This window comes from Triturus cristatus, chromosome 1_2 (assembly GCF_964204655.1).
Source record: "Triturus cristatus chromosome 1_2, aTriCri1.1, whole genome shotgun sequence".
In the NCBI taxonomy this organism is placed as follows: Eukaryota; Metazoa; Chordata; class Amphibia; order Caudata; family Salamandridae; genus Triturus; species Triturus cristatus.
This window is the reverse complement of record NC_140580.1, coordinates 925598171-925619798: the sequence shown is the minus strand read 5'-3', so window position 1 is coordinate 925619798 and position 21628 is coordinate 925598171. Positions and strand designations below refer to the sequence as shown.

The 21628-nt window shown below is 47.0% G+C and overlaps 1 protein-coding gene across 16 annotated transcripts in view; it reads right to left on the bottom strand.

Annotated features, from left to right (window-relative positions):
* The window catches only part of KIF1B (kinesin family member 1B), a 1461559-nt gene that overhangs the window by 332116 nt on the left and 1107815 nt on the right, over positions 1-21628 (bottom strand). For all 16 annotated transcript variants that reach the window (XM_085609808.1, XM_085609814.1, XM_085609823.1 and 13 more), the window contains 2 exons: positions 15305-15413; positions 14215-14281 (listed from right to left, as the gene is read on the bottom strand). In XM_085609808.1, coding sequence (XP_085465934.1) covers positions 14215-14281; positions 15305-15413 — 176 coding nt within the window. The remainder of the gene's footprint in view (positions 1-14214; positions 14282-15304; positions 15414-21628) is intronic.

Here is a 21628-nt window from a genome sequence, read left to right as displayed (position 1 = left end):
TTGTAAGCTGATGTCTCCTCGCTGTTCCTGCACAGCGCGAGCGTGGAAAGTCTGATTAGCGTGTGGAGCTGATGTCTCCTCGCTGTTCCTTCACAGCGGGAATGACTCAAGAGGAGCTAATGCCCTCCAGTGCGGGTTTACCTGATGTCCGTTGTGCTCGGGGATCTGTCGATGTCCGTAGCGGCATCTGCTGCTTTGACTCTGTCGTCCCGCGTAGCGTCTGTTCTCAGGGGAATCGTTAGGAACGATTCCGTTGTCCGTGGTCCGGGTACGACGGGGAAGAGGAGTACCTCACACGGCACTCTGGGTCTTCGCTTCGTGCGAGCTCCAAACAGGAAACTGGGGCAAGATTGTCAAGCACCTCCTCCTAGTGGAGGAGGTCCTTTATGGAACGGTGCACGCGTACTTGGATGACGCGAGTCCTTCCGGCCTGTCCCAGGGTTTTCTGGGTTGTGTAGTTCACTGCCGCTGTTTGTGGTGTTCGCGTGATCGCGACAGAACCCCCTCTCAAGGACCGCCGTCCCGGGGGTCGGCCCGGCTTACCAGGGTGCGCTCTGTGGAAGGCTTCCACCAAGTCGGGGCAATGGAGATTGTGTGCCGGTTCCCAGGTTCTGTCCTCCACCCCATAACCTTTCCAATCCACCAAATACTGGACCCGCCCTCTCACTAACCTGGAGTCCAGCAGTTCGTGCACTTCATACTCCTCCTGACCTTCTATGTCTATGGACTGCGGTCTGTCTGGGAGTCTCATGTGGACATGGCATGGTTGTAACAACGACACGTGGAATACAGGATGTATGTGCCAAGTGAGGGGTAAGGACAATCTCATGGCCACAGGATTCACGACCCTTTCTATGCTATAGGGTCCTATGTAGCGGGGCTTCAACTTATTCACCCCTTTCAGCTGGAGATTGCGGGTAGATAGCCATACCTTATCTCCCACCTTATACTGAGGTTCCACAATCCTCCTTTGGTCGGCCCATTTTTTGTGTGCTGCCTGGGCTGAGGCTAAGTTGTTTTTCACCTCTATCAAGACAGCTCGGAGGTGAGCATGATGTTCTTGGATGCTGGGAAGTTTGGTTTGCACTGGCCATTCAAAAGGGAGCATGTTGGGATGATGTCCATAAAGGCAAAAGAACGGGGAACATCCCAACGTGGAATGCTCAGCGTTATTGTACGCAAATTCTGCCAGCCAGAGTAATGGGAACCACTGTATGGGATTCTGTAATGTGAAACACCGTAAGTATTGCTCCAGTGTCTGATTCAATCGTTCAGTCTTTCCATCGGTTTGTGGATGGAAGCTCGTTGATGTTCGTGCATCAATAGTGAGTGATTCAGAGAGCGCTTTCCAGAAACGGGATGTGAACTGGGATCCCCTGTCCGTGATTATAACACTGGGTATCCCATGTGCCCTGACAACGTGTTGTAGAAAGACAAGCGCTAACTCTGCCGAAGAAGGGAGTTTCTTCAAGGGGACGAAATGTCCCATTTTCGTCAGATGATCTACAAGCACTAGTATGACTGTATATCCTTCGCAGGGGGGCATTTCCACGATGAAATCCATCGAGATGGTGTGCCATGGCCACGGTGGAATAGGAATGGGCCGTAGTAACCCTGTAGGTTTTGTATGTATTGCCTTGCTTTGAGCGCACACGGAACACGTTTTTACGTACTCTTGAGTGTCCTTTCTCAAAGTTGGCCACCAGTATGATCTCTCGATGCAGGAGGTGGTTTTCTGACTACCCAAATGGCCTCCTAAAGGTGTATCATGCGTCCACTTCAGCACCCTTGTTTGCAACACTGGGTCCGGAATAAACAAAGCGTGAGAGTGATACAGAAGACTATCCCTTTCCTGTCGTCTGTCAGGGTCTTCAGATATCCATTTGTGTGCGTCCACTCCTGCCACAGCTGCTCTCAAGTTGTCCAAGAACTCATGGGAAGAGACCTGTGCGATAGTCTTGTCAAGAACGGTCTTCTCCGGGAGGATACATGGTGGTTCCTTTCCCTCCGTTTCCATAGGTCCTTCAGGTTCTTCAATCCGGGACAGTGCATCTGCCTTCCCATGTTGCGGTCCCGGGCGATATTTGATAACAAAATCAAAGTCCGCAAAAAACAGAGTCCATCGCAGTTGTCTGGGGGTCAAAGCCTTAGCTGTTTTAAGAAATAGAAGATTACGATGGTCTGTGAAGATTTCGACTGTGTGTCGGGCTCCCAAAAGGTAATGTCTCCATTCCTCACAAGCTCGCTTTATGGCTAACAACTCCTTGTCAGTGACTGAATAATTAATCTCACAAGGGGACAGCTTTTTTGAATAATAGGCAACGGGATGGAGTTGTCCCGTTTCCGGATGTCGCTGGGAGAGGACTCCTCCAATGGCGTACTGTGAGGCGTCTGTCTCTAGAATAAACGGGAGTTGTGTATCAGGGTGCCTTAAGATGGGAGCTTGCGTGAACCTGTCCTTCAGGGCTTGGAAGGCCTGTTCCGCTTCTGTTCCCCATTGGAACGGAGTATCTTTTCTTAGTAACTTCGTGATGGGTGTGAGGATTCTTGAGAAGTCTTTAATGAATCGCCGATAAAAATTAGCGAAACCTAAGAATCTCTGCACGGCCTTGACGTTGTGTGGGGTCGTCCAGTCTGTGATCGCCTGTACCTTGCCATGGTCCATCTGGAACCCCCGGGAGTTGATGATATAACCTAGAAAGGCTACCTCCTCCGCATGAAACAAGCATTTCTCCAATTTTGCGAATAAGGAATGTTGTTGTAACCTGGCCAGTACTGCTGTTACATGTTGCACATGATCTTTTAGAGAGGTGGAATATATCAAAATATCGTCTAGATACACCACACAAAAAGTGTCCAGGAATCCTCGAAGCACCTCGTCCATAAAATATTGAAAGGCCGCCGGGGCATTGCATAGCCCAAAAGGCATGACCATGTACTCATATAACCCAAACTTGGTTCTAAAAGCGGTCTTCCATTCATCTCCCTGTTTGACGCGGATCAGGTGATAAGCCCCTCGTAAATCGAGTTTAGTGAACCATCTTGCTCCCTTAAGTTTGTCTAGTAGCACTGGTATTAAGGGCAGGGGATATCGATTTTTGATGGTGACACGGTTGATGGCTCTGAAGTCGATGCACGGACGTAGCTCATCGCAATCCTTTTTAGGAATGAAAAAAAGCGGGGATGACGCAGGTGAAGAGGAGTGCCTTATAAATCCAGAGGCCAGGTTATCCGTAAGGTATTGTTGTAAGTATTTTGTTTCTGGTTCCGTGAGAGCGTATACTCTGCTGCAGGGGATGGCCGCACCGGGAACCAGGTCAATCCTACAGTCGTAAGAGCGATGCGGCGGAAGGCGCGTAGCTCTCTGTTTGTCAAACACCGGACGATAGTCCTGATAAACGTCGGGTAATGTGATGGTGCAGCAAAATCCGGTCTCCACGCACTCGGAAGCCAGGAGGCATGCTTGTGTCTTCTCTTCCCCCATTTGGCACATGACTTGGTGAGTACAATGTTCAAGACAGTAGGCGGACGTCAAGGAGACGGTACGTGCGGCCCAATGAATAACAGGATCGTGCAAGGTTAACCAGGGCATACCCAATATGAGACGGAAGTGTGGTGCGTCGATGAGATCGAAACAAATATATTCGTAGTGGTCTTTCCCAAATTTCATGAGGAGAAGGGTCGTCTGATATAAGACCGGGCCCGACGACAGAGCAGTGCCGTCCACTGCTTTGACTTCTTCGGGATGTTTTCTTCGTTTCTTGGGGGACCCCAATACTGTGCGCGTATTTTAGATCCATGTAATTTCCCGTTGCCCCCGAATCCAACATCGCAGAGATGTCCAAAGGGGTATCGGGGTATATCCAAAGGGTAATTCCTACGTTGAGATGTGCCACCGCTGGTTGGATGGTGTTCGCAACGGCGGGGGAGATCGCTGCTTGTTTTCCACCCGGTCCAGGGATCTCCTCCTGACTCGGGTGTGCTAGTTTTCCGATGTCTCTTCCTGGTGCACCGAAGAGACTTGCATTCTGGGGCTACTGTTTCTTTCAGGGAGTCTCGTTCTTGCTCGGCATTCTCGAATAAAGTGCCCACTCTTCCCGCAATAGAGGCACAGTCTCATCTTCCGTCTTCTTTCCCGTTCTTCGTTCGTTAGTGGTCCCTTGATCCCTCCTATCTGCATGGGTTCAGAAGTATCTGCGGGTTTTTGGGAGTCGTCTGGGGCCATCCTTGGTCGTACATACGGACCTCGGTTTTCGCTCCTGCTTTTGTCTCCCTTGCGTTCTTGGAGACGATGTTCCAATTGAACCGTGAGCGTGATGAATTCCTCACAGGTGGGAGGGAGTTGTACTACCTGGGAGAGAACGTCTTTCAACTCTCCTCTCAACCCTTGGTAAAACAGGGAGGTGCGCTTGTCCTGAGGCCAATCTGTCTCCACCACCAACCGATTGAAGGTGGTGATATACGTAAGTAGATCTTGAGATCCTTGTTTCAGGGTCATCAACTCCCGGTCCAATGTAAGCATATGGGATTTTCGATCAAACAGCTTCCGCATTTCGATGCAGAAGTCGGAGAAGAGATGTAACACGGGGTCGTTTCTTTCCATCAATGGGATGGTCCAACTGGCTGCGTTGCCTTCCATGTAGGACATTGTAAACGCCGTTTTTGCGGCATCATCCTGGAACACCGCGGGTTTACAAAGGAAATGCAGCCGACATTGATTTAGGAATGTCTCAAACTTTTTTGGATCTCCATAGAATCTTTCAGGAGGTGCTAGCGGTATGCCGGTGTTTTGTAACACATGAACGGTAGGAACATTCTCTGTAGTGGAAGTAGGACCCTGAGAGGAAAAAGAACCAACCCCTTTGGTTGGGTCTGTTTTGGGCCCTATCCCAGGAGGAGGGAGGGTCCAATCCTTGATGTAACCACCCGCTCCTCTACTATCGGTTTTGCCTTGGCGGGATATACCCGCTACTTCCCTCCGTAGTGTACCTACTTCGAGTTTCAGGTCTCGGTTTTCCACGCGGGATGCATGGACCTCTGCCTGTATCGCCGTGAGGCTGTCTAGAAGAGACGCCAGAACTACGTTGGTATCCATCGTTCGGGCTGGGATGCAATCTTGGGCTTGACAATCTGTCGCGAGAGCGTCAGCGTGTCAGCAGTATTACATAACCCACTAACCTGAGCCAGCCAGCAGGAACGATGTAAGAGATGTATATCCCCCTTCTTCTCCCCTCCACTGACACCCACCAAGGGATAAAACCCGAGTGGTGCGGAAAGCAGCGGGGAGAAAAGGGAGGAGAAGGGACAATGGCCTGGGTCCAAGACAGGTCTTCGGGTCTGAGGCAGGGAATGCAGGGACGAATTCTAGGCGGTGTCTGGCATGGGTACTATGGATGAGAAAGCAAACAAGGAGTCAGGAAACACTATTGAAGGAGTCTCCCACACCCTTACCCCCACTCTCGTTAACTCACTATGACGGATGTCTTCCAGTCTTTACGGAAAGGGATTCGCCTGGTGTGTGGAACCCCACTCCTTCGCAGGTGTCTCGCCTCAACCGTCTCCCCAACAAGGATGCCAATGCCCCAAAAGAATGTCCGGAGGCTGTAAGGAGCGCTGGTATGGGCTCAGGAACAGAGGACAAGGGAGGACTTTTCAGCCCCCTACAATCCGGCGTCTTGTCCTCCTCCTAACACCCAGTAGACCAGCGAGTGTCCACAACCATAATGCACTGTTCCCCGGTTCCTTCACCGTGGAGCAAACAATAATGCAAGGAGTTAAGTTCCTCCCCACCGAGCGCCCAACCGCTGTTCCTGCACAGCGCGAGCGTGGAAAGTCTGATTAGCTTGTAAGCTGATGTCTCCTCGCTGTTCCTGCACAGCGCGAGCGTGGAAAGTCTGATTAGCGTGTGGAGCTGATGTCTCCTCGCTGTTCCTTCACAGCGGGAATGACTCAAGAGGAGCTAATGCCCTCCAGTGCGGGTTTACCTGATGTCCGTTGTGCTCGGGGATCTGTCGATGTCCGTCGCGGCATCTGCTGCTTTGACTCTGTCGTCCCGCGTAGCGTCTGTTCTCAGGGGAGTCGTTAGGAACTATTCCGTTGTCCGTGGTCCGGGTACGACGGGGAAGAGGAGTACCTCACACGGCACTCTGGGTCTTCGCTTCGTGCGAGCTCCAAACAGGAAACTGGGGCAAGATTGTCAAGCACCTCCTCCTAGTGGAGGAGGTCCTTTATGGAACGGTGCACGCGTACTTGGATGACGCGAGTCCTTCCGGCCTGTCCCAGGGTTTTCTGGGTTGTGTAGTTCACTGCCGCTGTTTGTGGTGTTCGCGTGATCGCGACAGCATATACACGGTAGCGTTTCAATGGTGTGCCCATGTCCTATACATTCAAGGTCATAATGTGATATTGAGGATATGAATGTCAGTGTTGGCGTGCATCACCCGTGCAGGTTAATGGTCGTATGCAGGATATCCACCAGCATCCGGCATACGGGTTGGCCGGTGTGCGTCAAGCCCACGCCAGAGTAATCCCGCGCCCCGTGGGACCCACTGGTCGATTGGAGTGCGCAGGCACTGCAGTCACCCGCCAGAGAGGGGCCAGGGGTGTGCGCGAGTTGCGCCCTGCCATGAGTCAGGGGCGCCACCTATTTCTTAAGGATGTGCTGTGTTAGGCCCAGAGTCCAGGGGGAGATTTTGTCCTCTAACTCCTGTGTGGAGGCACAATGTAGGGACGTGCAGCCCTTTAGAGAAGAGATGATGCCTGCCCCTGAGTGTCGCAGCTGCCTACGGAGAAACGCTGCCAGGCGACTCACCTCTATCAGCCTCATAACAGTGGTGGTGCAGTGGTGACCACCACCCACTCTGGAGCCCACAGTCCTTGATGTGGCCTGTTGTAATGCCGATTGAGCCGGTCATGCCTGTTCACTGTAGACTGCGCTCCTCAACCCACGCACGAGAACCAAGGATCGGGCCCACCGCAGCCCAGTGTGCTGCGGCAGTCCGGGATGGCTGCCGCAGGTGCCCGCTTCCAGCAAGGAGACACTGAGGCAGTGTCATGTCCTGCATTGGGAAGGCACCTCAGCACCTCCCAGTATTTTGTGCCAGAGGGTGGCGTCCACAGTGCCCGCAGAGCACTGTAAAGGTCTGACGCCCACAGGCGCCGGTCACCGCACCTAGGCCGTAAGGCGCTCTGTTGCCCCCTGGGTTACGTCCCAGGGACGTCCGCGACCATATTCCTCATGGTCCACGATCTGGCTTCTCCGTCCTCTGGCCCCGATCGGCGGTGGGCAGACTGCTGCTCCTGGGGCACCACCCCTTGTGGAGACCGTAATCCTGGTGCTCCGTGCGCCCTCCGCTTGCTTCACCTGCAATGACCAGCAGCGCCCTGCACTCCCGCCTTCAGCTGGCCCTCGTAGTTGTAGGCCCAGCCGGTTCGGGACGGGCGCTAAGTGGGCAATCACTGCCCCCAGCTCGTCAGCGGGAGTGGCGGTGGCATCATAGGGTCACTCCATCGGAATTGCAGCGGGATGGAGCAGATAACTGGAAGATGAATGCAAAGCTAGAACGGTAGACCGATGGCTCTGCACCGCACATCAGTTTCCCAAATTCAAAGTTCCTGCACACTGAGACCCTGGCACCAGCAGTTACTGATGCCTCTGTGTTCCAGATCATGAGAGATACAGCTGAAAGTGGATGTGCGGCAAGCAAAGAAGTCCAAGATACTTTTGTATTTTGAAAAGTCTTTATTTTCCAATTAATTTTTCCAAGTTTCAAGGAAACATTAAACTCAGCCAATGCGTTTCGTTCTCAACCGAGAACTTCATCAAGCAACAGTAGCGAAAAGACAACTTAACTTAAATGGAAAATAAAAACTTTTCAAAATACAAAAGTATCTTGGACTTCTTTGCCTGCTGCACACCCACTTGCAGCTGTAACTGGCAGATGAATGTTGGGTCTGGCACGGAGCTCCGGCTCACAAGTCTATGGTCGTTGCCATCTTGGCCACGCCCCCTACTAGTTTTGCTTTAATGATTAACTCTCGTCCTTTGAATCCACTGGTTGCATCTGCGTGCCTCCAAAAGAGCATGGAAAAAAGAAACAAACTGAAGTCAGTGCGCTGGTTGTCTCCTTTTATCGCTCTGTAACATTACGCCTGGTACGGGAAACTTATATTCTCAAAGCCACCAGATGTACTAAGAATCAATCTGAAAGTCCAAACACTTGAATGACTAATTTCCTTTGAAAAACATTCACTCCAACTCAAAGAAAGAAAAAACAAGAATAAGAAGGCGGATACAAATCTGTGGAACTGCTCACTGAAGGAAGATTTCTTTAGAAAAGGTACCACTCTAAGCTACAAACTATGTGAAAGAGGCTACCCCAAAACACCTCGTTAGAAACGCTATGAAAAGCGCTTGGTACAGTCCAAGAGAACAGATCTGAAACACATACGAAACCAAAAATGAACAACGTGGTTTGTTTTACTACCTTCTGTCCAGATACCAACAAGATAGTTAAAATTATCAAAAAGCACTGGCAAGTACTTAAAACAATGGAAACATTTAGTGAACCGCCGCTCTTCTCGTACAGAAAGGGTAGAAATATGAAACAGGCTCTTGTCCACACCAATACAGATCAAATACACAAGCATTTACAATGCAATGGTCTCGGCATTGTTAAAGTTTGAGCTATTGGCATTGCTCATGACATTATTTTTGTTTATGTTTTTAAAAACATTTAAAGAAACGGCATTGTTAAGTACAATGTCAATAGCTTAATCACTCTCAAATGCGAGACCTATTGCATTTGCACCCACACAGAGCCACCCACACAAAGCCACCCACACACACAGAGCCACCCACAGAGCCACTCACATAGAGCAACCCACACACAAATAGAGCCACCCACAGAGCCACCTTCACACACACACACACAATAGCCCACTGACCTATTTACATTATGTGCACTTTGTGATCTGCATGGTACATGTTCTTTGCTGCAGGCACATTAACCCTATGTGCTACCTTACCAGGAGTCAAAACTTCCACTAGACAAAACTCCGATCTCTCTCTAGGAAGAACATTAAACACCAGAGTCATCATGACATTTTTATTGTTGCCGAAAATTGCTGGAGGCCAGGAAGGAGGCAGCAAGCGCTTTTAAAACATTAATTTACTTGCAAACATAATGTCTCCACCCAAAGTCAGTGCCCGGTCACACCGGTTGCACTGCCCTAGAGCTGGCCCTGCTCAAGGGTCCTGTGATCTCAGTGACAGAGTCACTGTTGTTCTTGGCTGTGCTGCTTCATAGGCCTGCTAGCAAGACTGGAGGTGAACTTCAGTATGGATTGTGGTGGACAAACCTTGAAGGTTAACCCAGACGTACCAGTGCTAGGGTCCACCTGCTGGTGCTAAGACACCAGCGCTTCTAAGGTCTTGCGCAGCCTTCTAAGGTCTAGCATGGGACTGTGCACTCTCAGGAGAGTCGTCTGGTGGACTGGTTATTAAGGCTGAACCTGCTTCCCCAGTTTCAAATTCAGCAGCTCTGGCCATAGTGCCACATCGTCTCCCCCACTGAACACCATACTGTCCCACTGAGAAAAACACACTGCCTTCAACTACAACCCAATTGCTGCCGGCTATAAACACCTGGATGAGGCTCAATTTAAATGACGCAATAGACAATCGCAATATGCTGCCTACAGAAAAAAGTAACATCATCCTGGAAAAAGCAAACACTCATAGGGGAATGCAAAATTTAGCAAACAATGTGAAATGCAAGCAGGAACAACATTGTTACCTTAACGCTTTAACACTCACTATTCAGGAATCAGTGAGTGCTTTTGCCTGAAAGGGGCCTTGAATGGTCCCATTTCAATGTCCATTGCTGATATCCTTACAAAACGTTAGCAGTATGGTAAAAAGACCACATCCTTGGACGCATAGCCGCAGTACACATTTTGTTTTCTAATCCACACTTTGCAGTACCTCCAGGATTGGTGCACTAGTTGCAAGCCCCGGGAAAACAAAGACAAGGAAAAAAAAATAGCACTTCACTGGCAATCTTTGTAAAAGGAGAGCTAATGTGTTTGGGTGTGAATAAAATCAATCTGGCCAGTTTGCTACCACTGTCTTACTTTATTTAGTTATATTTCATATTTTTTACCTTTTATTCCAGATGCTGCACCTTAGAATTAAAATACGACATTTCCAGCAAACATGATTTTCTTTTTTGGATCCACTTCACAGGGGAGCAAATAAAAAAGTAGAGGAAAGAGTGAGAACCCCATCTTGAAGTCAAGGTTTTCAGTAAGAGAAGAACTGCTAGACAGAAAGAGAGGGAAGAATGAAAGAGTCGGGGGGGGGCCAGCTGAAGCGGCAGAGCAGAAGCGGACACTGTATTTTTCCTCTGTAAGTAAGAAGGAAAAGACAGAGTCCTGTTACACCCATCAGGCTCCTTCCTGACAGAAGCCCCGCACTCACCTGCCTGCTGGTGCGGTATCCACTGCTGCCCCAGCCGGTTCCTGACTATGAGCAGCCTCCGCCCCTCGGAGACCCGGGACCACGCGGCATGACCCTATATCATGACAGTATCTCCGCCCGTGCTGGGCGTCGAGAAGGACGTATTCGGAAGAACCTGGAGCCACAATCGCTGGCGCTCTGCGCATGCGTAAAACCTACCTATGTTTACCGATGGAACAATGCCCCTTACCAGCGAACCGCGGATCACGTTAGCAGGCTTCGTAGGGCGCCACCCAGCCTTATGCCACCCAATACGACATTTCCAGCAAAAATGATTTTCTTTTTTGGATCCATTTCACAGGGGAGCAAATAAAAGAAAGTAGAGGAAAGAGAGTGAGAACCCCATCTTGAAGTCAAGGTTTTCAGTAAGAGAAGAACTGCTAGACAGAAAGAGAGGGAGGGGGGCAGCTGAAGCATTGTCGCACAGGGCGCCACAGGTACTAAAGCCGGTACTGTGTGCGTCGAAGGCGCCGTACAAAACACTGCTGGAGAGGGGTGAGCAGGAGGGGAAAGAGTGGGGGGGCAGCTGAAGCGGAAGAGCAGAAGCGGACACTGTATTTTTCTTCTCTAAGTAAGAAGGAAAAGACAGAGTCCGGTTACTTATCTGCCGCGCGTCCTCGAGCGCCAGGAAACGCCGAGATCAGCCTTGGAGCAAGGAAGAAGCGACCCCACGTCCCGCTCCGTTCCGACCGCGCACAAAATGGCCGAACCTTCAGACGGTAAAAAAAAAAACACGCGCACCACGCGTAAAAGGGGCAGGGAGTAAAAAATGAGAAAGAAGCGAAAAAACACGCCCCCGAATCCGAAAAAGACGGGGCTTGTTTGGAGAGACAAAGCTCTTCTCCAATGGCTGACCAGCATTTAAGAGGCCAGCCAATGGAGAAGAGGGGAGAAGAGGGGCGGGTTCAAGCCCCACTTCTGAAAAACGTTATACCTCGCGAGCGAGACTGCGCAAGCGCAGCCTTCGCTAGCCGAGACCTAAAAATGACACCATTCTAACCAGATGGGGATTACAGCCCAACATAGGCCACTACAGGTGTAGCTGCTGCACTTCCTATGTGTTTACCTTTAACACAAAAACGTTTACACATTATCTGGTAACAACTACTTTACAACACCACACGAATTGTGCATCCACCAATGTTGTATACTGCAAATGGTGTCCCTGTGGATTCATGTATGTTTTTGGCAGACCACTCAGCAAATCAGAGCAAGGATTTCCCAAAAGAGGAGCAGAATTCAATGTTCTATCATCACAGCACCAATGGTATCTCGTTTTCTGGAGAAAAAACATACACCAGATGACATCAAATAGCAAGTCCTGGAACAAGCAACGTTACCGTCGAGAGGTGTCATGAAGTACCTCTTACAAAGGCTTGAATGGAAAGGGATAGACACCTGTGACACTATTAAAAAATAGTCTGAACACAAGTGAAGAATGGCAAAATTTTGTTTCCCTAATGAACTGACATAATGACCTAATTCCAATCTTTTCTTATGAATGGACTGTTGTTAACATCCAACTATATGCTTAAGACCAAAGTTTTGAACACTATGTGAATGTACAAAATCATGTTCTCTTTATACGCACTGTTAGGTTTTCATCAGATTTTTCCGGGACTGTTCTGGTAACTTTACTAAGAATAATTAAGTAGATGCAGTTCACAAGCTTGGTTTGCTTATTTTAAACAATATGCGATTCTGACATACGTCCATCCGATTTGGGCATCACTCTGAGGATCTGTGGCCTCAATTTTATTTCTCACGCACCTTTACGTCCAAACCAGATGGCCAATATAGGTTTACACCATGACACACGTTTGCGGCCCTCCGTGCAGCACCCCTCTGCAGGTTCCTTTTGTGAATAATATATGTGGTATAAGAGAGCGTGTTCACTCCATGCTTTCCGGACAATCAATAACATTTTCAGGTTCCCCTCCGCCCACCTGAGCCTATATAGGCCCTGTCCATTCAACCTCTGATTAAAGTAGGAGGCTCCGTCAACCCTAGTGGTGCCGTCCCGCTATCAGGAGTTCAAATACACAATGAGTCACATCCTGCTTTTGTAAAATGATCATCTAATTTTCTCAGAGTTCTCCCTAGACTCTTAGCATGATTTATTATTATTTTATTATTCGTCAATACACTGTTTCTTTGCTTTATCGCTTGCTGTTCTGCCTGAATGTCAATCCTCCTGGCCGAACTGCAAGAGGACACTATGTGGGTGTAAGTAAACCTCCCCGCCTGTCCCTTATCCCGTCACTATCGGAAACGGGTTTAAGCCACCAACACCAGAGACGTGCTCTACAGATTGGCCGCCTCTTCCACATCACAACTTAACTTGCATTTGTATTTCCCAGATAGGCAATTCTCTCGCTTGATATAATACTTGAAAACATGATCCTATTTAATTGGCTGTCGGTTCCATGCTGTCACACCTGTGACATGCCCATTCCACGAGGACGCTACGCGGAGAGCTCCCGTTCTCCTAATCTGTCCCACTACAAGGAGCCTGCCTTCATTAGCATTCCAATCCTTACAGGAGTATCCTTGTCACCGAGAGCTATCCATACCCCTTCAGGTAAATAAACAAAATTCTTCATTATTGAGGACTAACTAGCTTAATCATGTGCTCCATTTCTTTTACCCCTAGGGACTATTGTATTTAACATAGCCCCCATCAACAGAATATGCCTTCTTTCGTTTACCTCGATGTGTCCACTCAGCGGACCACAAGGTGAGCCTACTCTATCTCAGATTAATTTACCTGTCCAGCCAAAGTTTGTTCTCTTTTTTACACGAGTCCTCTCTTCCATAGGTATTGCCGTCCCTCAAGAGACTGTGACTTTAGTCCACCAACTAAGATTGAGTCCCTTACCCTCAGAGGTTTCTATTTTGAATAATTGCGCACTTTCCACATTCAACCAGTACATGATTTCCATTTTTTTCAAGTTAAACCACACTAGATTCTAACAGTTCCCTAATCTAAGCTTTCTATTTCTATTTATATGTCACCTTTTTCTGTTTACTTTGGTTCTGGTTTGATTACACACCTGGGGTCTTTTTATCCTATTTTGTGTCTTAGAAAATACTTATTATTTTTTTGGTCATATTTTTGTCAAAATGAATCTAGTTGAATAAAAACTCGGTTCGGTTAAACTGCAGTAGTGTACATATATATTGGCTGTACTATTATTGCTTTTCCAAACACCTAATTAATATTGGTTTACTTTGATTTAGCCCACACAGAAAAATCTGTGACATTCATAATTTTCTATCCTATGAGTTCCATGTGAACGCCTGTTTAAAGGATGATCACTTGATACCCCTGTTCGTATGGACATAAGGGTTGCTCTTGTCTTTTTGTTTAATACAAATCCGTGGAGGCAGAGAAAAAAGGAGCCTATGACAAGTGTTTTGGGTCTTTATATAGATCAATTACGACACTTCTGGCAACGTCTTGGGGATTTATGACTGATACTGCACAATGCCACTGGACAGTTGCTGCAAAATGTTTCTGGATCCAGTCAAGCACCTGTGAAAGGTTAATTTAAGTTACAAGATTGAGCAAACAAAAGAAATCACAGGAAACCTATCCTCCAGACTGCATCCTGCTCCATAGGAGGCAAACATTACTTCATGCATGGAAAGGCGTGAACTGGTGGAAGAAGTGTGGAAAGGAGACCGCTTCTTACCTGATGCAGCAGGAATGTTCCCTGGCACGGCTGTCCATTGGTATGGTCAACAACAGCAGGTATGTACCTATGGGAAAGATAACAGTGACATTGCTGAGAGTGCAGAGTGATAAGACTGCGGCCTAGCAGAGTAATAGGATTGGGAGTAGGGGGGTCTTAAAGCCTGCATGGAAAAGGTGAATGAAACAGGGATATAATAATAGACTGTGAGGGCCAGAGGTCATATGAAGGGATAATGCAGCTGAAGGAGTAGGAATACTGATACCTGCAATTAATAAAAACTTCCAGTGTAGACCAGGACACTGCCAGTGCAGAGGGACAAGGGCACAGGAGCCTACAGTCTGCAAGGCTCAGAAGACAGAGAAGATATTTGTATGCTGCCAGTTTAATGGAATTTATGGGCGGAAATATTGCAAAATGGTGGATTGAAAGAACAGAGAGTAGTGGCAAAAGTGCCTAATTTGTAAAATATTAAGTGCGGGTGTCTAAGGTTTTGCTTAGAAGCCAGAACACGGCACTATGAAGTGCTGGAGTACAGAATACCAAGGCTACATAATTGTGATTCCACCTTGTGCTTCTTTCATCAACTTCCAGACACTTTATCAAACTCTTTCAGGTACTTTTTCATCCTTGCTTCTTTTCCTCTCTTGTATTTTTTTCTCTTGTTCTGGGCCAAAGCCTATGTAAAAATGAATGCTGGTGCCCAAAAATGAGCGCTGCCCCACCTGCAACCATCAACTCAAATGAAGAAGCATTAAGTGACACTAAAACGGTAGTGTAGACGACTTGGAGACAGAATGACATACTACACAACGGCAGTGTAGGAGGACCAGAATGGAAGACACACTGAACAACCAGGAAAGAAACACTCCGACAAAAAGCCAGTATAGGAGGTCATATGGAGCAAAGATACTAGTGAGTGATAACGCAATAAGAGACAGGTAAGGAAAGGGACAATTTGCGGATACCACAGAATAACTTGATAAAGAAATTCTGGGAAAAGAAAATTACATTTTGATACAGGCTTGGATCATACCAGTTTACTGATACTTACAGACGAGGAAAGTTTGGAAGAGGCTGCTATACTTACTCTCCAGTAGGCTCCAGTTCACTTATCTCCAGCCAAAGAAGCAGGTCATATTTAATGACACTTTGTCCCAGGCTCGTCTTACTTAGGGGGTTCAGCTTTGTGGCTGGAACTGAAAGAGTGAGGATAAAGATTACAAATATGTACTACTGCTGCTAGTCCTACAAATCCCACAGAACTCTCCGTTTTGCTCCCATCAACCCCTTTCGCCCACTCCTCTTCAATACAGTCTGTCTACCCTATGAGCATTTTTCTACTCTTCCTAAATGATCTCTTTTCCTCTGCCAGAGACTTTCTCTACATTCACATTCCTTGCTTTTGCCTCTTCAGACCCTCAAGTTCCTTACCATGGTTATGTCAATTCTCTCCCACAAAGCAGCTCTCCCACAGAGCACCACCTCTCATATTGCAGCATATCATCTATTTGTGGTTAGCAGGTCCACTGTTACTTATGTTCCATGATTTCGGTTCTCCTCTAATAGCATAACTCTAATTTTCTCCTCTATCATCCTCTTCCACATTTCTATTACGTCTCCTATACCATAGCCAATACATCCCTTCTTTTAATTGGTTACATCATCATGTTAGCCCCACTGTCAATAAATACCACAAATCCTTTACCACTTACTCATGGTTGCTGCTTCAGTTAACTGACGTAATATTTCTCAGAATAATCCAATTTTATTCAGTGTATAACAACTAACTGTGCTCCTTTAACGCGTAGATTGAGAAGCTGCTTTGCCCGGATCTGATGCTTCTAGTCATTCTTCCCACATTCTTCCCAGAAGATCCAGCTCAATGTACTCTGCTAGGCATCAGTTAGTTAGCTGTGATAGATCTCCACAACTGCAATTGTTTTATAATTGAATGCTTGTTTGAACACCTACAACACCAGGGTGAGGATCCCAGACTTCAAAACCAACATAGCAGTGATTCATTTGTAGCTGATAAACATCACATTTAAAAGGAATGAGATGCAATTTGGTGTAAATGCAGCACTGATTTGTATGTCTATTCAGATTCCATGAAACACAAGTTTCACTTCAATACTAATTGAAGTGGTGGAGGATGCTTCACTTGTGAATCTATAAAAGATAACATTGGTAGACTAGTGGTGTAGATGATTAACACAACATGTTCAACCAATTAATATATTTGCACAATCAAGGTAAAAAATGTCAATACAAAAGTGAGAAAATCACTAAGTTTGGCTATGTTTCAATAAATATGAATAATTTGTACCTGAAAGTAAAAACATGAAAAATATATAGGAACTACCCAAAGTTTGTATATTTTATTAATTCATTATGCCTCTATATGTTTTGAGGAGTCTCAGCTCAAATGGGTACCATCTTTTGAAATGGAAAACAGGGTACATTGTGAAGAAAGGTTTCAAAGCTCCTTCGCTGACCCCTTATCATGGGGACAGTAAATTGTTTTCTTTCCCATTCTACCACACATGCTGATTATCACATTGAGTGGTGGGGTTGAAATCACCACCAACTTGTTCTTCTAATGGATGCTAAAACCCACAGAATCTCACTTGAAACAAAAGAGGAAGGATGAGCAAAGAGACCATGCTAGGCCACAAATGGCTGTAAAATTGAGATGTACTACATCTCCCCATCTCTAGACAATATTGTTTCCAGAAATAGTGTAGGAAGGACCACTGTAAACAAACTGCATGGTACACACCCCAACGAAACCTAATTCACAGCTATGTATCTTGTGGAATAAGCCCAACACCCTTTAGGAGGAACATTCCTAGCATGATAGTTGAGATCCACCAGGAATAATCTGCTTCCTAAAAGCAAACCTCATCGTGGATTCCTTATAGGGTTACTATCTGCCAGAAAATCCAACAGTTGCTGGGTAGAAAAACTCAAAGATCTTCTAGGATTCAAACTATGGAGACTGTCTTCTTCATTTGAAGGGTGCACTGGAGGAAAGAAAGCAAGTATTGAAATATTCTAAGACATGTGGCAGTTCAGCACATTAGGTAAAAAAGGATTTGACCTGAAGCACTATTCTATCCTTATCAAACCCCCAAAAAGGAAGAGAGACAGACAAAAACTGCAGTACGCCAACCCTCCTGGCCAAAGTGATTACTGTAAAAAAAAGCCACCTTCCAAGAGAGAAATGTAAGATCCCAAGAAAGCATTGACTCCTGGGATCCATACATTATGTGAACACTAGATTCAAGTCGCAAGCCAGTACATTGAAAGGCCTTACACAAAACAATTTGTAGACTCTTAAAAACTATAGACAATTTAAATACCAAACACTGCTAGTGCATAAACTGACAAGCAAACATAGCAGATAATAATGCTTAACGTGATGCACATTAAGCCCTTTTCCTGATAACTGTAAAAGGACTTAATGTAAAATGCACATGCAAGGAATCCACAGAACAATTACGACACTAAGCAGCAAAATACAGACGATCTACTAGAATAGGCGGCCCCCAACAATGCAATATGTTGTATCAATAAAACATCCGCAACCTCTAGAGGAACATGATAAATGGGAGCAGCTAACCTTTCAAGTGTCAGGCACAAAGATTTGAGTGTGTTGAGATCAGGATGAAATAAAATGCTCCCTTTTGGAAAAAAAGATCCTTCCTCAAAGGGCATGATGAAATGCTCAACCAAAGTAGGTCAGAGTAACATGCACAGCGAGCCAAATCTGTGACAATTGGCATTATATGCACTCTCTAAAAAGAGGTCATGCAAATGACCCACTGCATCAACAGAAGGGGAAGAATGCAGATCAAATGCCCACTTTAGTGAGAACTTCCCAATGTAAATTTCCTTAATCAAAACTGGGGTCCAAGCTAGTAGTCTTTTGAGTTAAAAGAATATATATCCAGAATATCCCAGATTTGGAAAAACTTGAATGCCATATCTGGATAAAGATGCCATTTGTGACTCGCCAAAGTCATCCTGCACAGAAAATCTGCTGCCTCGTTCTCCATTACTGCTAGATAAAATGCTAATAGCTCAATTTGTCTTTCCAAGTCCCACTTGGACAGATACTTAGGACTTCTGACCATTGGGGAAGAGAACCTACATCCCATTGTTTGGTGGTACAGGACACAGCAGTGGAGTTGTTTGCTAAGGCCTGTATTTGATTACCCAGAAACAAGGGATGAAATGCCGCCAGCCTGCCTGCACTTGACCCAAAAACATTTCTGTGCCAATTTAACTCCTACTTTGACTACAATGTACTGAGCGCTAGGCCTCAAAGGCACCCCAACACTGAGGATAAGAGAGCTCCCTTTTCGGAAAATGTTCTGTACACTTCCACCACTGCAACTCACTCACCACACATTGAGGCATACCTTTCCTTTAAGTATCCAAATAACTAATTCCACTAGAGACATAGGACTGACTGAAGGGACCTCAACCTCAAATGAGCTGATGGACAAGGAATGAGTGTGGACTATTGCTCGATAGCTGAGGAGGCAGTATATAGATCCAGAGGTTGCTCAAATAAGTACATAAATATATGGGGACCCTGTAACGACCGTTTTCACATTCCCTGTCCCAGGTATGAGTTATTTGCAAATCTGTTCGATTTGGAAAATGGGGAAATAAGGCTAAGTGGATATATCTTTGATTAATAACTCTGTGTCAATGCAGGTTCTGGCGAAATTTTTGGGGATGCTGCCAAACACTTATTTTTATGAGGTATTTATGTATTGTGTTATTGTAAAAACAATACAAATAATTTCCCCAAAAAAGAAAAGGTCAAAGAATAAGCGGAAGAAAACAGGAAACTCAGCAGCTCAGGATTCATAATCTATAGAGTAGCGAAAAAACAGGAACAGGCTTAATCACACTTGTAGTGCTTTACTTAGATCCTTTTCACCACTGTTGCTGAAGTTCGACAGCACCTCTCCAACATTAAGCAACATCTCATGGTGCAAGTGACCCCCTAGATGCCAAACATAATTCCAAATACAGTCTAGGAACTGGAAGGAGGATGCCTGTAAGGAACTTGTGAGAAGAGGTATTCATTAGAATACGCTTAAATCACGCAGAGAATGTGAATGCAAATGATAGACATTAAGCCTTTCAAACATTTAAAAACTGATCTACTTGTAACCTGCCTGGAAGACAAAATGAAGGCTGTCTTGCTAATCTCAAGAAGTGGAGCTGAACCGAGGGTTTGAAAGATCCGTCGGATGCAGCATGCCTACTGCAGCAAAGCCTCGAGAGATGGTAACCGGTATGAGAGACATTGCACACCGGCCCAATATGTACAACAGCGAAAAGGAGCCCTGTTGAAACCGGTACCAGCAAGACACAAGTGACAGCCGTGGCAGGATGCCAATCCACGGCCGGAAGGTGCCGGTAGTACGAAAGCACAAGACACGCCAGGATCTAGGCGGTCCGTCACAACATGTGAAAGAGCCGACGACGAGCAGTCGAGCGTCACTAAACAAGAGCAAAGACCGGAAGGTACCCAAGTATACCGTGTGGGTGCTGGAACCACACGAAGTAAGCAAGAACCCCCTGTAGAGTAGCGGGAGCAGCTCAGAGGCACACAACAGCAAGAAGGCAACGACCCAAAAGGGCACCAAGCAAGCCAGACACCACACAAGAGCTGGTGGTAGAAGCAGACCGGGCCAGTAACCCCAGATACCACATGAATGATATAGCCTGCACGGATCCGCCCGGTAAGAACACAGAGCAGATACCGAGCAGGAAGAAAAAAAGCAGAAAAAAGAAGCGTGACACAACAAGAGTCTAGGGTACGCTAAAATTACCCGCAGACATGTGAAAACTGGATAGGAAAATATCCAGGGCAGTAAGCAACATATGCCCCTTGCCTGGGATGAACAACGGTCCCCTGCAAGACAGAGTAGGAGAAAGAGCCAGGCACGACAGTGGAAAAAAGTGACAACGAATGTAAAGGCCCCGGACCCCAAGGAGCGAGTATTCCAAGGAAAACACGCCCCTTTGAGAGTGCACAGTATGAACCCAAGCAAAAGCGTGGAAAAACGCGTACGGAACCAGCAGGGGTATGGACACTGCTGTAGGATAAGCGGCCAGAAAGAGGCCATGACCACGCATAGCAGAGGACATATACTAATTCACTTCCATGGAGGACTAACCGAGAAGAGGCTGCACGTCCAAGTTGCACCAATGAGAACAATAATAAGCAGGGTGTCATATGTTAAAGAAATGCAACAACATGGTATCTCACCAGGCGTGCGAGATAGACACCGCACGGCACGGAACCTATGCCAGGTTCCGATGCACCACAGACAGACCAACCCAAATGCGTAACAGACTAAAGGTATACAAGGATCACTGTAGGAAGAGACAAGTGGCTCCCAGCAGGATGTCGGCTCAAAGACTCCATAGGAGCATACCAAGGCAAAGGTAGAACCTAATGCCAGCAAATACCCCACATAGGGTAAGGCTAATCCCCAGGAGGGGCGTCCTCTTGGGCTAAGCATACAGTCAGAGGACTGAAAAAACAAGAGAATCAGCCAAACGGCTGTACTGAACGACCATAGAGACGGCTAACCACCCATGAACACTAACTGGTCACTATATCAACCTGTGCATTAGGCCAAGATTGATTGCAGCCCGGACAAAAGATGGGAGACCGCCGAATCCACGTGGCAGTCAAAAAGATCCACTTCATTGAACAACAGATCCTGAGGGCATCCCGAATATGATCTGGGAAGCGACTGTCGCGCAGCCAAACATGGCGGCGTAAAGCCACAGCGCGAGCAAGGACCCATCCTAAAGAGTCAGTTGCATCGAGTGAAGACCTAAGGGAGAATTGTGCCATGCTTCTGCCATGCAGCAGAAGACGAAGCAATTCTGTCCGTGGCCCTTCTGGAATGGAAGGGAGAAGGTGAGCAACTGAGTCCCAAAGAGTGGAGGAGGCGCGCGCAAACACACAGGCCGTATTTAAAGCCCGGACGCTTGCGCTGGCAGAGGCGAAAAGCCGGCGACCACAATCATCCAGCCACCTAGACTCCCTGGTGGGAGGTAACAACTGCAAAGAGGGTGAAGACTGTAAATTAAAAGCCGTCTGAACAACCAGGCCCTGAGCTGTTGGGTGAAGAGACAGACAAAGAGGATCACCCGGAGCAGGGCGGTGCCTACAAGCAATAGCCCGATCAACAGGGTCACCAGAAGAGGGTCTTGACCATGTGCCACGCAGGATGTCAAGCAGAGAGTCCCCGAAGGGCAGCAAAGGTTCTACTTCAACAGGCTCCAAATTTAGCAGATCCGAGTACACCAGCCGCCGCATGAATAGCGCGCGCGAAGGCAGCACCAGATTCAGTCGCCATCCGTGCAGGTG